Below are 14,408 nucleotides of genomic sequence, written 5' to 3'. Positions count from 1 at the left end.
CGTCTCCTTGGATTTGGTCTGGACCTGTGAACTATGAAAATACCCCTGTGGCATGTCTGATGGGGTATGTGTATGTGTCAGTGCTGTGTGTAAGTTGACTATGAAAACAATTTGACATTTCCAACACATGAATGTGTCTTATAAAAACCAGAAGTGACGCTGTCAGAATTCCCTCAACCCTTAGCCAAGAGAGACTGGCATGCATAGTACTCATATATAGCCCTCTGATTACAATGAAGAGCAAAAAGTGCCGCTCTGTTCTGGGCCAGCTGCAGCTTAACTAGGTCTTTCTTTGCAGCACTTGACTACATGACTGGACAATAATCAAGATAAGATAAAACTAGAGCCTACTGGACTTGCTTTGTGGAGCGTGATGTCAAAAAAGCAGAGCATCTCTTTATTACAGACAGACCTCTCGACATCTGTACAACCATTGAATCTATATGTGTTGTGCATGAAAGTTTACAATCTTAGGTAACACCAAGTAATTTAGTCTCCTCAACTTGTTCAACAGCCACATCATTCATTACCATATTCATCTGAGGTCTAGAACATAGGGAATGAATTGTACCAAATACAATGCTCTTAGTTTTAGAGATGTTCAGGAACAGTTTATTACTGGCCATCCATTCCAAAACTGACTGCAGCACTTTGTTAAGTGTTTCAGTGACTTCATTAGCTGTGGTTACTGATGCGTATATGGTTGAATCATCAACATACATGGACACACATGTTTTGTTTAATGCCAGTGGCAGGTCATTGGTAAAAATAGAAAAGATGAGGGCCTAGAGAGCTGCCCCCTACGGTACACCACACTTTACATGTTTTATATTAGAAAAGCTTCCATTAAAGAAAACCCTCTGAGTTCTAGTAGCTAGATAGCTCGGAATCTACAATATGGCAGAGGTTTTTCATTTAACCTTTAATTAACCAGGCAAGTCAGTTAAGAACAAATTCTTATTTACAATGACATCCTACCAGGGAACAGTGGGTTAACTGCCTTGTTCAGGGGCAGAATGACAGATCTTTACCTTGTCAGCTCGAGGATTCAATCCAGAAACCTTTTGGTTACTGGCCCAAAGCTCTAACCACTAGGCTACCTGCCTAGTGGTAAGAGGTTGAAAGCCATAACACATACATTTTCTCAACAACTGGTTATGGTCAATAATATCAAAGGCTGTACTGAAATCTAACAGTACAGCTCCCACAATCTTCTTATCAATTTCTTTCAACCAATCATCATTTGTGTCAGTGCAGTACATGTTGAGTGCTCTTCTCTATAAGCATGCTGAAAGTCTGTTGTTAATTTGTTTACATAGAAATAGCATTGTATTTGGTCAAACCCAAATTTTCCCAACAGTTTGATGAGAGCTGGCGGCAAGCTGATAGGTCTGCTGTTAGAACCAGTAAAGGCCGCTTTACCACTCTTGAGTAGAGGAATGACTTTGGCTTCGCTCCTGGCCTGAGAACAAAGACTTTCCTCTAGGCTCAGATTAAAGATACAGTATGACAGATAAAAGTGTCTATAGAGTCAGCTACCATCCTAGTAGCTTTCCATCTAAGTTGTCAATGCCAGGAGGTTTGTCATTATTGATTGATATCGATTTTTTTCACCTCTCCCACAATAACTTCCCAAAATTCAAAAGTTACAATGCTTTTCTTTTATCATTAGTTTTTAATGCATGAGTACAATGGCTCAGTGTTTGTTGTTGGCTTTTCCTGCATAAGTTTGGCAACTTTGTCAATGACGTAATCATTAAAATAATTGGCAAAATCAAATGGTTTTGTGATGAATAAGCCATCTGATTTGATGAAAGATGGAGTTTAATTTGTCTTTCTGCCCATAATTTCATTTAAATTATATCATTGATCTTGGCTTCATAATACAGTTTATTCTTCTTTTTGATGAGTTTAGTCACATAATTTCTTAATTTGCAGTAAGTCAGCCAGTCAGATGTGCAGCCAGACTTATTAGCTTTGTTTTAAGCCACACAGGGAACACAATTTCTACTGACAACCAACACCTTGTATAGGTATTTATAGGTTATTTCACATCATAGATTTAAATCAATAAAAAGGGACATTCTGGCAAAGCAATAATAAACACACAGGTCTACAGCAAGGGAGAAGCTTAGCGGAATGATGGGTACATTTGCCATAAACATATGCCGGTACTTACAATTTTCTCCTCTCACAGTTTGGTCTAAACCAGGGTCACCACTCCCGTCCTCTGAAGACACGCCATCTTCTACAATGGTAAAGAGATGCCCTGAACGAACCAAAACAGTCAACCTCTATACACAGCTTAATTGGAAACTGCCCTTAATTATTACGATGTGGAACACTTGCTGCTGGCATGCCAGTCGACATCAACAAAATACTACAAATTACGGTTGAAGTCAGAAGTTTACATACACCTTTGCCAAATACATTTGAACTCAGTGTTTCACATTTCCTGACATTTAATCCTAGTAAAAATTCCCTGTCTTAGGTCAGCTAGGATCACCACTTTATTTTAAGAATGTGAAATGTCAGAATAATAGTAGAGAGAATTATTTATTTCAGATTTTATTTCTTTCATCACATTCCCAGTGGGTCAGAAGTTTACATACACTCAATTGTACTTGGTAGCATTGCCATTAAATTGTTTAACTTGGGTCAAACGTTTCTGGTAGCCTTCCACACGCTTCCCACAATAAGTTGGGTGAATTTGGCTCATTCCTCCTGACAGAGCTGGTGTAACTGAGTCAGGTTTGTAGGCCTCCTCGCTCGTACACACTTTTTCAGTTCTGCCCACAAAGTTTCTATAGAATTGAGGTCAGGGCTTTTGATGGCCACTCCAATACCTTGACTTTGTTATCCTTAAGCCATTTTGCCACAACTTTGGAAGAATGCTTGGGGTCTTTGTCCATTTGGAAGACCCATTTGTGACCAAGCTTTAACTTCCTGACTGATGTCTGGAGATGTTGCTTCAAAATATACACATAATTTTTCTTCCTCATGATGCCATCTATTTTGTGAAGTGCACCAGTCCCTCCTGCAGCAAAGCACCCCCACAACATGATGCTGCCACCCCAGTGCTTCACGGTTGGGATGGTGTTTTTCGGCTTGCAAGCCTCCCCTTTTTCCTCCAAACATAACGATGGTCATTATGGCCAAACAGTTCTATTTTTGTTTCATCAGACCAGAGGACATTTCTCCAAAAAGTACAATCTTTGTCCCCATGTGCAGTTGCAAACCGTAGTCTGGCTTTGTTATGGCGGTTTTGGAGCAGTGGCTTCTTCCTTGCTGAGCGGCCTTTCAGGTTATGTCGATATAGGACTCATTTTACTGTGGATATAGATACTTTTGTGCCTGTTTCCTCCAGTATCTTCATAAGGTTCTTTGCTGTTGTTCTGGGATTGATTTGCACTTTTCGCACCAAAGTACGTTTCATCTCTAGGAGACAGAACGTGTCTCCTTCCTGAGCGGTGTGATGGCTGCGTGGCCCCATGGTGTTTATACTTGCGTACTATTGTTCATACAGATGAAAGTGGTACATTCAGGCGTTTGGAAATTTCTCCCAAGGATGAAACAGACTTGTGGAGGTCTACCATTTGTTTTTCTGGGGTCTTGGCTGATTTCTTTAGATTTTTCCATGATGTCAAGCAAAGAGGCACCTAGTTTGAAGGTAGACCTTGAAATACATCCACAGGTACGCCTCCAATTGACTCAAATTATGTAAATTAGCCTATCAGAAGCTTCTAAAGCCATGACACCATTTTCTGGAATTTTCCAAGCTGTTTAAAGGCACAGTCAACTTAGTGTATGTAAACTTCTGATCCGCTGGAATTGTGATACAGTGAATTATAAGTTAAATAATCTGTCTGTAAACAATTGTTGGAAAAATGACTTGTGTCATGCACAAAGTAGATGTCCTAACCGACTTGCCAAAACTATAGTTTGTTAACCAGAAATTTGTGGAGTGGTTGAAAAAGGAGTTTTAATGACTAAACTTCCGACTTCAACTGTACTATATAATTCTGTAGTAAACTGTAGTATATTGTAGAATCCTATACTCCACACTGTATTATACCTTGATTGTGTAGTGCTTGCTTTTATATGTCCTGCATGTCCTCCCCTAATAAGGTTGCCAGGGAAACACATATTTCAAATTGTTTGTGTTATTTATCTGTGTCAAACAAGCAAACCTAATCCTATAAACTTTAATAAACTGATCTTGTTCTTTATATCTGCCTCTGTACTGTTTCCCTTTAATCGGCCTACGACCTGCATTTAACATTTAATGTTACAATTGTTATAAAAATGGAATGTTATTAATGTTAATGTTAGAATTGTAATAAAAATGTATATATTTTTGAAAGGTGTTGTCTGGGCCGTTGCATTGCTCAGAACTGACCCAACTCAATAGGTGGCCTGTCACGAACCTGTGTGTCTTATGTTCTGATTCAGTTGTTCCTCTAAACAGTAACTGGCATGGTCTGGTAGTTGTGCCATTTTAGCTAACCCCTAGTCAGCAGGGGTTACTACAATATACTACAGTCGAAGGTGCAAGGTGTTGACTAATACAGAGAAGTCTGCAAAAACACAACAGTGAATACTATAGTATACTATAGCCATGTCCTCAAAAACATTACAGTGAATACTACAGTAAAGTCAGCAAAAACACTACAGTGAATAATATAGTATTCTACAGTCATGTCCGCAAAAACACTACAGTGAATACTGATGTAAAGTCTACAAAAACACAACAGTGATATTACAGTATACTACAGTCATGTTCGCAAAAACACCACAGTAAACACAATAGTATAAAGAAATATGTTTTTATTGTCACCAGGTTTGGGTAGGTTACTGTCGAAATGTTATCCGTTACAGTTACTAGTTACCTGTCCAAAATTGTAATCAGTAACGGAACATTAAGATTACCCAAACTCAGTCAAATAATCTGATTACATTCAGTTACTTTTGGATTACTTTCCCCTTAAGAGGCAGTGAAAGAAGACAAAAATGTATGTTACCAATTGAACAAAATCCAGGATAAATCAATATTTAAGTTTACATAGCTGGCCATATATGGATGTTAAATTTGACATTATGGGTTGGTTATGTAGGCCTCTAACCCATCGTTTTCTAATACATATAATACATGATTAAATTATATCATTACATTAAAAACCAAAGTCTATCAGAATTCCAGTCATTCCAATAAATGTTATACCCCTTGAACTTAAAGAATAGGACTTGGAAATATGGAAATATATATGAGCCAAATTGTTTTACCTGATCATGACCCCAAAACGAAGGACTTATTAGTCAGCCCTACTCTGTTGTTTATGATTTTGTTGTCATGGAGAACTGATTGGACTCATTTATTCAAGTTAAAAAATAAAGGCTGTGCTCATGGAATGACATGCTTTGAGCACTACTGAAAAGAGCTATTTACATGTGAAAAATGAATGCCATATGCTGCAATTGCTATTGGCCTATTGTTTACCTTTTTGTTGGTGTCACATTGATATCTTCATAATATGCAACAAAAATAAAACGGTCGCCCCGCCTCTGTTTTGGTAAAGAGCTGAGGGATGGGCCTGGAGAAATGTAACCACTCTGAGATTAATTGACAGAGCTACGAAAGCAAGGACTGGCCATCCATGATATCTTGCAGACTTGTTTACGTGCTGCTGTGTGTTTTGTTGCCGATCTTACTTTGCTACCTGACTACTTCACGGTTTTTACTTTTTCATTACCGTATATTTTTAGTTTTTCCCTCACTCAACTTTTTTCATTCAACTTTTTCACCCCGGAGGTTTTATCTGGACATGGTTCGTCAGGACTTCAAACAGCCGAAGCTAAGTAACATTAACATGATGCCTTCTAATTGCACTCGTTGTACTTATAATATACAGGAGAACGATCGCCTTACGGCGAGGATAGCTGTGCTGCAAGCCCAGCTTCAGACGCAATCGTTAGGCAAGGGTAATTTCAGTGTAGGAAAGGATGAAACAGCGTCTGTGCCACCAGTAAGTACAGATAGTAACATTAGTATAAACCCCCTCGCACGGTCCCCGTAGCCGGACAACTTTCTCATGGCTTCTGGAGGGAAACGCTGTAGGAATGCTCAACCGGTGTCGCTTATTCAGCCAACAGAAACTTTCAACCGGTTCTCCCCATTAAGCAGCGAGTCGGAGTCGGAGGCCGAAACTTCTCTGGTCTCTGCTCCTCCTGTTATGGGGTCTGAGACGCTGAAACCTCCCACCATTAGCTCTGACAAATTGAAAACCCTAGTCATTGGCGACTCCATTACCCGCAGTATTAGACTTAAAACGAATCATCCAGCGATCATACACTGTTTACCAGGGGGCAGGGCTACCGACATTAAGGCTAATCTGAAGCTGGTGCTGGCTAAAGCTAAAACTGGCGAGTGTAGAGAGTATAGTGATACTGTTATCCACGTCGGCAACAACGATGTTAGGATGAAACAGTCAGAGGTCACCAAGCGCAACATAGCTTCAGCGTGTAAATCAGCTAGAAAGATGTGTCGGCATCGATTAATTGTCTCTGGCCCCCTCCCAGTTAGGGGGAGTGATGAGCTCTACAGCAGAGTCTCACAACTCAATCGCTGGTTGAAAACTGTTTTCTGCCCCTCCCAAAAGATAGAATTTGTAGATAATTGGCCCTCTTTCTGGGACTCACCCACAAACAGGACCAAGCCTGGCCTGTTGAGGAGTGACGGACTCCATCCTAGCTGGAGGGGTGCTCTCATCTTATCTACGAACATAGACAGGGCTCTAACTCCTCTAGCTCCACAATGAAATAGGGTGCAGGCCAGGCAGCAGGCTGTTAGCCAGCCTGCCAGCTTAGTGGAGTCTGCCACTAGCACAGTCAGTGTAGTCAGCTCAGCTATCCCCATTGAGACCGTGTCTGTGCCTCGATCTAGGTTGGGCAAAATTAAAGATGGCGGTGTTCGCTTTAGCAGTCTCACTTGTATAAAGACCTCCTCCATTCCTGCCATTATTGAAAGAGATACCTCACATCTCAAAATAGGACTACTTAATGTTAGATCCCTCACTTCACAGGCAGTTATAGTCAATGAACTAATCACTGATCATAATCTTGATGTGATTGGACTGTCTGAAACATGGCTTATGCCTGATGAATTTACTGTGTTAAATGAGGCCTCACCCCCTGGTAACACTAGTGACCATATCCCCGCGCATCCCGCAAAGGCGGAGGTGTTGCTAACATTTACGATAGCAAATTTAAATTTACCCCAAAAAAACAACAACGACGTTTCGTCTTTTGAGCTTCTAGTCATGAAATCTATGCAGCCTACTCAATCACTTTTTATAGCTACTGTTTACAGGCCTCCTGGGCCATATGCAGCCTTGTAGTCATCACAGATAATATTCTAATTTTTGGTGACTTTAATATTCACATGGAAAAGTCCACAGACCCACCCCAAAAGGCTTTTGGAGCCATCATCGACTCAGTGGGTTTTGTCCAACATGTCTCTGGACCTACTCACTGCCACAGTCATACTCTGGACCTAGTTTTGTCCCATGGAATAAATGTTGTGGATCTTAATGTTTTTCCTCATAATCGTGGACTATCGGACCATCATTTTATTACGTTCGCAATCGCAACAAATAATCTGCTCAGACCCCAACCAAGAAGCATTAAAAGTCGTGCTATACATTCTCAGACAACCCAAAGATTCCTTGATGCCCTTACAGACTCCCTCTGCCTACCCACAGATGTCAGAGGACAAAAATCAGTTAACCACCTAACCGAGGAACTCAATTTAACCTTGCGCAATACCCTAGATGCAGTTGCAGCCCTAAAAACTAAAAACATTTGTCATAAGAAACTAGCTCCCTGGTATACAGAAAATACATGAGCTCTGAAGCAAGCTTCCAGAAAATTGGAACGGAAGTGGCGCCACACCAAACTGGAAGTCTTCCGACTAGCTTGGAAAGACAGTACCGTGCAGTATCGAAGAGCCCTCACTGCTGCTCGATCATCCTATTTTTCCAACTTAATTGAGGAAAATAAGAACAATCCGAAATTTATTTTTGATACTGTCGCAAAGTTAACTAAAAAGCAGCATTCCCCAGGAGAGGATGGCTCTCACTTCAGCAGTGATGAATTCATGAACTTCTTTGAGGAAAAGATCATGATCATTAGAAAGCAAATTACGGACTCCTCTTTAAATCTGCGAATTCCTCCAAAGCTCCGTTGTCCTGAGTCTGCACAACCCTGCCAGGACCTAGGATCAAGGGAGACACTAAAGTGTTTTAGTACTATATCTCTTGACACAATGATGAAAATAATCATGGCCTCTAATCCTTCAAGCTGCATACTGGACCCTATTCCAACTAAACTACTGAAAGAGCTGCTTTCTGTGCTTGGCCCTCCTATGTTGAACATAATAAACGGCTCTCTATCCACCGGATGTGTACCAAACTCACTAAAAGTGGCAGTAATAAAGCCTCTCTTGAAAAAGCCAAATCTTGAACCAGAAATTATAAAAAACTATCGGCCTATATCGAATCTTCCAGTCCTCTCAAAAATTTTAGAAAAAGCTGTTGCGCAGCAACCTCACTGCCTTCCTGAAGACAAACAATGTACACGAAACGCTTCAGTCTGGTTTTAGACCCCATCATAGCACTGAGACTGCACTTGTGAAGGTGGTAAATGACCTTTTAATGACATCAGACCGAGGTTCTGCGTCTGTCCTCGTGCTCCTAGATCTTAGGGCTGCTTTTGATACCATCGATCACCACATTATTTTGGAGAGATTGGAAACCCAAATTGGTCTACATGGACAAGTTCTGGCCTGGTTTAGGTCTTATCTGTCGGAAAGATATCAGTTCGTCTCTGTGAATGGTTTGTCCTCTGAAAAATCAACTGTAAATTTCGGTGTTCCTCAAGGTTCCGTTTTAGGACCACTATTGTTTTCACTATATATTTTACCTCTTGGGGATGTCATTCGAAAACATAATGTTAAATTTCACTGCTATGCGGATGACACACAGCTGTACATTTCAATGAAACATGGTGAAGCCCCAAAATTGCCCTCGCTAGAAGCCTGTGTCTCAGACATAAGGAAGTGGATGGCTGCAAACTCTCTACTCTTAAACTCGAACAAAACAGAGATGCTTGTTCTCGGTCCCAAGAAACAAAGAGATCTTCTGTTGAATCTGTCAATTAATCTGGATGTTTGTACAGTCGTCTCAAATAAAACTGTGAAGGACCTCGGCGTTACTCTGGACCCTGATCTCTCTATTGAAGAACATATCAAGACTGTTTCAAGGACATCTTTTTTCCATCTACGTAACATTGCAAAAATCTGAAACTTTCTGTCCAAAAATGACGCAGAAAAATTAATCCATGCCTTTGTTACTTCTAGGTTGGACTACTGCAATGCTCTACTTTCCGGCTACCCGGATAAAGCACTAAATAAACTTCAGTTAGTGCTAAATATGGCTGCTAGAATCCTGACTAGAACCCAAAAGATTGTATCATATTACTCCAGTGCTAGCCTCCCTACACTGGCTTCCTGTTAAGGCAAGGGCTGATTTCAAGGTTTTACTGCTAACCTACAAAGCATTACATGGGCTTGCTCCTACCTATCTTTCCGATTTGGTCCTGCCGTACATACCTACACGTACGCTACGGTCACAAGACGCGGGCCTCCTAATTGTTCCTAGAATTTCTAAGCAAACAGCTGGGGGCAGGGCTTTCTCCTATAGAGCTCAATTTTTATGGAATAGTCTGCCTACCCATGTGAGAGACACAGACTCAGTCTCAACCTTTAAGTCTTTACTGAAGACATATCTCTTCAGTAGGTCCTATGATTAAGTGTAGTCTGGCCCAGGGGTGTGAAGGTGAACGGAAAGGCTGGAGCAACGAACCGCCCTTGCTGTCTCTGCCTGGCCGGTTTCCCCTCTTTCCACTGGGATTCTCTGCCTCTACCCCTATTACGGGGGCTGAGTCACTGGCTTACTGGTGTTCTTCCATGCCGTCCCTGGGAGGGGTGCGTCACTTGAGTGGGTTGAGTCACTGACGTGGTCTTCCTGTCTGGGTTGGCGCCCCCCTTGGGCTGTGCCGTGGCGGAGATCTTTGTGGGCTATACTCGGACTTGTCCCGGGATGGTATGTTGGTGGTTGGAGATATCCCTCCAGTGGTGTGGAGGCTGTGCTTTGGCAAAGTGGGTGGGGTTATATCCTACCTGTTTGGCCCTGTCCGGAGGTTTCATCGGATGGGGCCACAGTGTCTCCTGACCCCTCCTGTCTCAGCCTCCAGTATTTATGCTGCAGTAGTTTATGTGTCGGGGGCTAGGGTCAGTCTGTCACATCTGGAGTATTCCTCTTGTCTTTTCCGGTGTCCTGTGTGAATTTAAATATGCTCTCTCTAATTCTCTCTTTCTCTTTCTTTATTTCTCTCTCTCGGAGGACCTGAGCCCTAGGACCATGCCTCAGGACTACCTGGCTTGATGACTCCTTGCTGTCCCCAGTTCACCTGGCCGTGCTGCTGCTCCAGTTCCAACTGTTCTGCCTGCAGCCATGGAACCCTGACCTGTTCACCGGACGTGCTACCTGTCCCAGACCTGTTGTCCCAGACCTGCTGGAACCCTGACCTATTCACCGGACGTGCTACCTGTCCCAGACCTGCTGTTTTCAACTCTCTAGAGACAGCAGGAGCGGTAGAGATACTCTCAAAGATCGGCTATGAAAAAGCCAACTGACACTTACTCTTGTGTTACAGACTTGTTGCACCCTCGACAACTACTATGATTATTATTATTTGACAATGCTGGTCATTTATGAACATTTGAACATCTAGGCCATGTGCTGTTATAATCTCCACCCGGCACAGCCAGAAGAGGACTGGCCACTCCTCATAGCCTGGTTCCTCTCTAGGTTTCTTCCTAGGTTTTGGCCTTTCTAGGGAGTTTTTCCTAGCCACCGTGCTTCTACACCTGCATTGCTTGCTGTTTGGGGTTTTAGGCTGGGTTTCTGTACAGCACTTTGTGATATCAGCTGATGTAAGAAGGGCTATATAAATACATTTGATTTGAAATCGGCATTATTGTTTTAACCATTTTATTAGGCTATACAGTGTTTGTTTACATTTACAATGTTTACAAACATTGGAGGAAAACAAGCTTATATTTTGGGTTCTAGTGGAGTGTGACAGTTGAACTAAGCTCATGAGGCATTTATAAGTCATATTCTTCAAGAATCAAGGGATATATATATATATATATAGTACCAGTCAAAAGTTTGGAAACACCTACTCATCCAAGGGTTTTTCTTAATTTTTTACATTTTCTACATTGTGGAATAATAGTGAAGACATCAAAACTATGAAATAACACATATGGAATCATGTTGTAACGAAAGAAGTATTAAACAAATCAAAATATATTTTAGATTCTTCAAAGTAGCCACCATTTGCCTTGATGACAGCTTTGCAAACTCTTGGCATTCTCTCAAACAGCTTCATGAGGAATGCTTTTCCAGTCTTGAAGGAGTTCCCACCTATGATGAGCACTTGTTGTCTGCTTTTCCTTCACTCTGATGTCCAACTCATCCCAAACCATCTCGATGTGGTTGAGGTCAGGTGATTGTGGAGGCCAGGTCATCTGATGCAGCACTCCATCACTCTCCTTCTTGGTCAAATAGCCCTTACACAACCTGGAGGTGTGTTTTGGGTCATTCTCTTGTTGAAAAACAAATATTAGTCGCACTAAGCGCAAACCAAATGGGATGCCGTATCGTTACAGAATGCTGTGGTAGCCATGCTGGTTAAGTGTGCCTTGAATTTTAAATAAATCACAGACAGTGTCACCAGCAAAGCACACCCACACCATCACACCTCCATGCTTCACGGTAGGAACTACACATGCAGAGATCATCCATTCACCTACTTTGCGTCTCACAAAGAGAAGACGGTTGGAACCAAAAATCTGACATTTGGACTCATCAGACCAAAGAACAGATTTCCACTGGTCTAATGTCAATTGCTCATGTTTCTTGGCCCAAGCAAGTCTCGTATTATTATTGGTGTCCATTAGTAGTGGTTTCTTTGCAGCAATTCAACCATGAAGGCTGGATTCACACAGTCTTCTCTGAACAGTTGATGTTGAGATGTGTCTGTTACTTGAACTCCGTGAAGCATTTATTTGGGCAGCAATCTGAAGCTGGTAACTCTAATGAACCTCTGCAGCAAAGGTAACTCTGGGTCTTCCTTTCCTTTGGCGGTTCTCATGAGAGCCAGTTTCATCATAGCGCTTGATGGTTTTTGCGACTGCATTTTAATACATTTTAAAAGTTATTGACATTTTCCGGATTGACTGACCTTCATGTCTTAAAGTAATGATGGACTGTCATTTCTCTTTGCTTATTTGAGCTGTTCTTGCCATAATATGGACTTGGTCTTTTACCAAATAGTGTCACGTCGGTATGAAGGATCGGGAGACAGGCGCAGGAATGCGTAATAGGGTTTTTTATTTCCCAAATTACAGAGTCCCGTGTAAAGGCACGGGGACGAAGACCAAACAAACACGTATACAAAACACAGGGTAGAAACCCAAACAAAAGAGTGAGGAGTACCTCAAATATATACGTGGCACGCAAAGCCAAAACAACACAGCACAGGTACTCACACGAACCAACGGACATTGTAACAATAATCGACAGGACAATGGTGAACAAAGGGCACACTTATACAATTACTAATCAAATGGGAATAGGGACCAGGTGTGCGTAATGACAGTTCCGGAGGCATCCGTGACAAATAGGGCTATCTTCAGTATACCACCCCTAACACAACTGATTGGCTCAAATGCATTAAGAAGGAAAGAAATTCCACAAATTAACTTTTAACAAGGCACACCTGTTAATTGAAATGCATTCCAGGTGACTAGCTTATGAAGCTGGTTGAGAGAATTCCAAGAGTGTGCAAAGCTGTCATCAAGGCAAAGGGTGGCTACTTTGAAGAATCTCAAATATAAAATAGATTTTGATTTGTTTAACACTTTTTGGTTACTACATGATTCCATATGTGTTATTTCATAGTTTTGATGTCTTCACTGTTATTCCACAATGTAAAAAAAATATATGATTAAGGAAACCCCTGGAATGAGTAGGTGTATCCAAACCTTTGACTGGTACTGTATTCATATCCATTGATTCTTGAGGAATATAACTTATAACCTAACTTACAACCTTATAACCTAAGCCTCATGAGCTTAGTTCAACTGTCACATTCCACGAGAGCCCAAACTTTTGACTGGTACTGTATATATATATATATATATATATATGTACATATTTAAATATAAATAATTTATAACTCCAGAAATGGATGTAGCAACTACATATTGCCCCTTTAAGTCTATCGAAAGTGTCAGAGTTTGAGCATGTGTCCATTAGGCCTATGGATATATATTTTTTCAGCATGAATTAGATTGAGCACTAAAAGCCCCACTGTTATTCCATAGGCTGGGATCCGCACTATGCAGCTGTTGCCAGAGCGCATTTTTCACTGGCTGTCCACTGGTTTGAAAAACAATAATTGATAGGCAGCTTAAACTTCTTAATTTCAACCATTATTGGGTTCAAATACACATTTAGATTTGTGAATAGTCATCCACAACAACCACAATCCGTAAGGCGCAAATAGATAAATGAGAGAGCAGCAGTATGATTCGAATCAACATGCCCCCATTAACATCGACGGAGCTGTAGTGGAGCGGGTCAAGAGTTTAAAGTTCTTTGGTGTCCACATCACGAACTATCATGGTCCAAACACACCAAGACAGTTGTGAAGAGGGCACGACAACACTTTTCCTCCTCAGGAGAATGAAAAAATTTGGCATGGGTCCTCAGATCCTTAAAAAGTTCTACAGCTGCACCATCGAGAGCATCCTGACTGGTTGCATCACTGCCTAGTATGGCAACTGCTCGGCATCTGACCATAAGGCGCTACAGAGGGTAATACGTACGGCCCAGTACATCACTGGGGCCAAGCTTCCTGACATCCAGGACCTATATACTAGGCGGTGTCAGAGTAAGACCCCAAAAATTGTCAAAGACTCCAGTCACCCAAGTCCTAGACTGTTCTATGGCAAGCGGTACCGGAGCGCCAAGTCTAGGACCAAAAGGCTGTTTAACAGCTTCTACCCCAAGCCATAAGACTGCTGAACAATTAATCAAATGGCCACCCGGACTATTTAATGGCAAGATGGCGCCCGACAGAAAGGGCTGCCTTGCTTCTAGTCCTTAGGAAACTTTGCAGTATTTAGTTTTTTTTATGTATTATTTCTTACATTGTTAGCACAGAAAATGTTAAGTGTTAATACATACAGCCAGGAAGAACTATTGAATATCAGAGCAACA

General features: G+C 41.5%; 1 protein-coding gene across 5 annotated transcripts in view; it reads right to left on the bottom strand.

Annotated features, from left to right (window-relative positions):
* The window catches only part of LOC106561242 (cadherin-related family member 5), a 41,350-nt gene that overhangs the window by 7,740 nt on the left and 19,202 nt on the right, over positions 1-14,408 (bottom strand). For 4 of the 5 annotated variants that reach the window (XM_045688253.1, XM_045688252.1, XM_045688255.1 and 1 more), the window contains exon 3: positions 2,180-2,269. In XM_045688253.1, coding sequence (XP_045544209.1) covers positions 2,180-2,269 — 90 coding nt within the window. The remainder of the gene's footprint in view (positions 1-2,179; positions 2,270-14,408) is intronic. The other variant, XM_045688254.1, reaches the window with a different exon arrangement.

This window comes from Salmo salar, chromosome ssa10, assembly GCF_905237065.1.
Source record: "Salmo salar chromosome ssa10, Ssal_v3.1, whole genome shotgun sequence".
Classification (NCBI taxonomy): domain Eukaryota; kingdom Metazoa; phylum Chordata; class Actinopteri; order Salmoniformes; family Salmonidae; genus Salmo; species Salmo salar.
The sequence above is the reverse complement of the archived record's forward strand: the minus strand, read 5'-3'. Positions and strand labels throughout refer to the sequence as shown.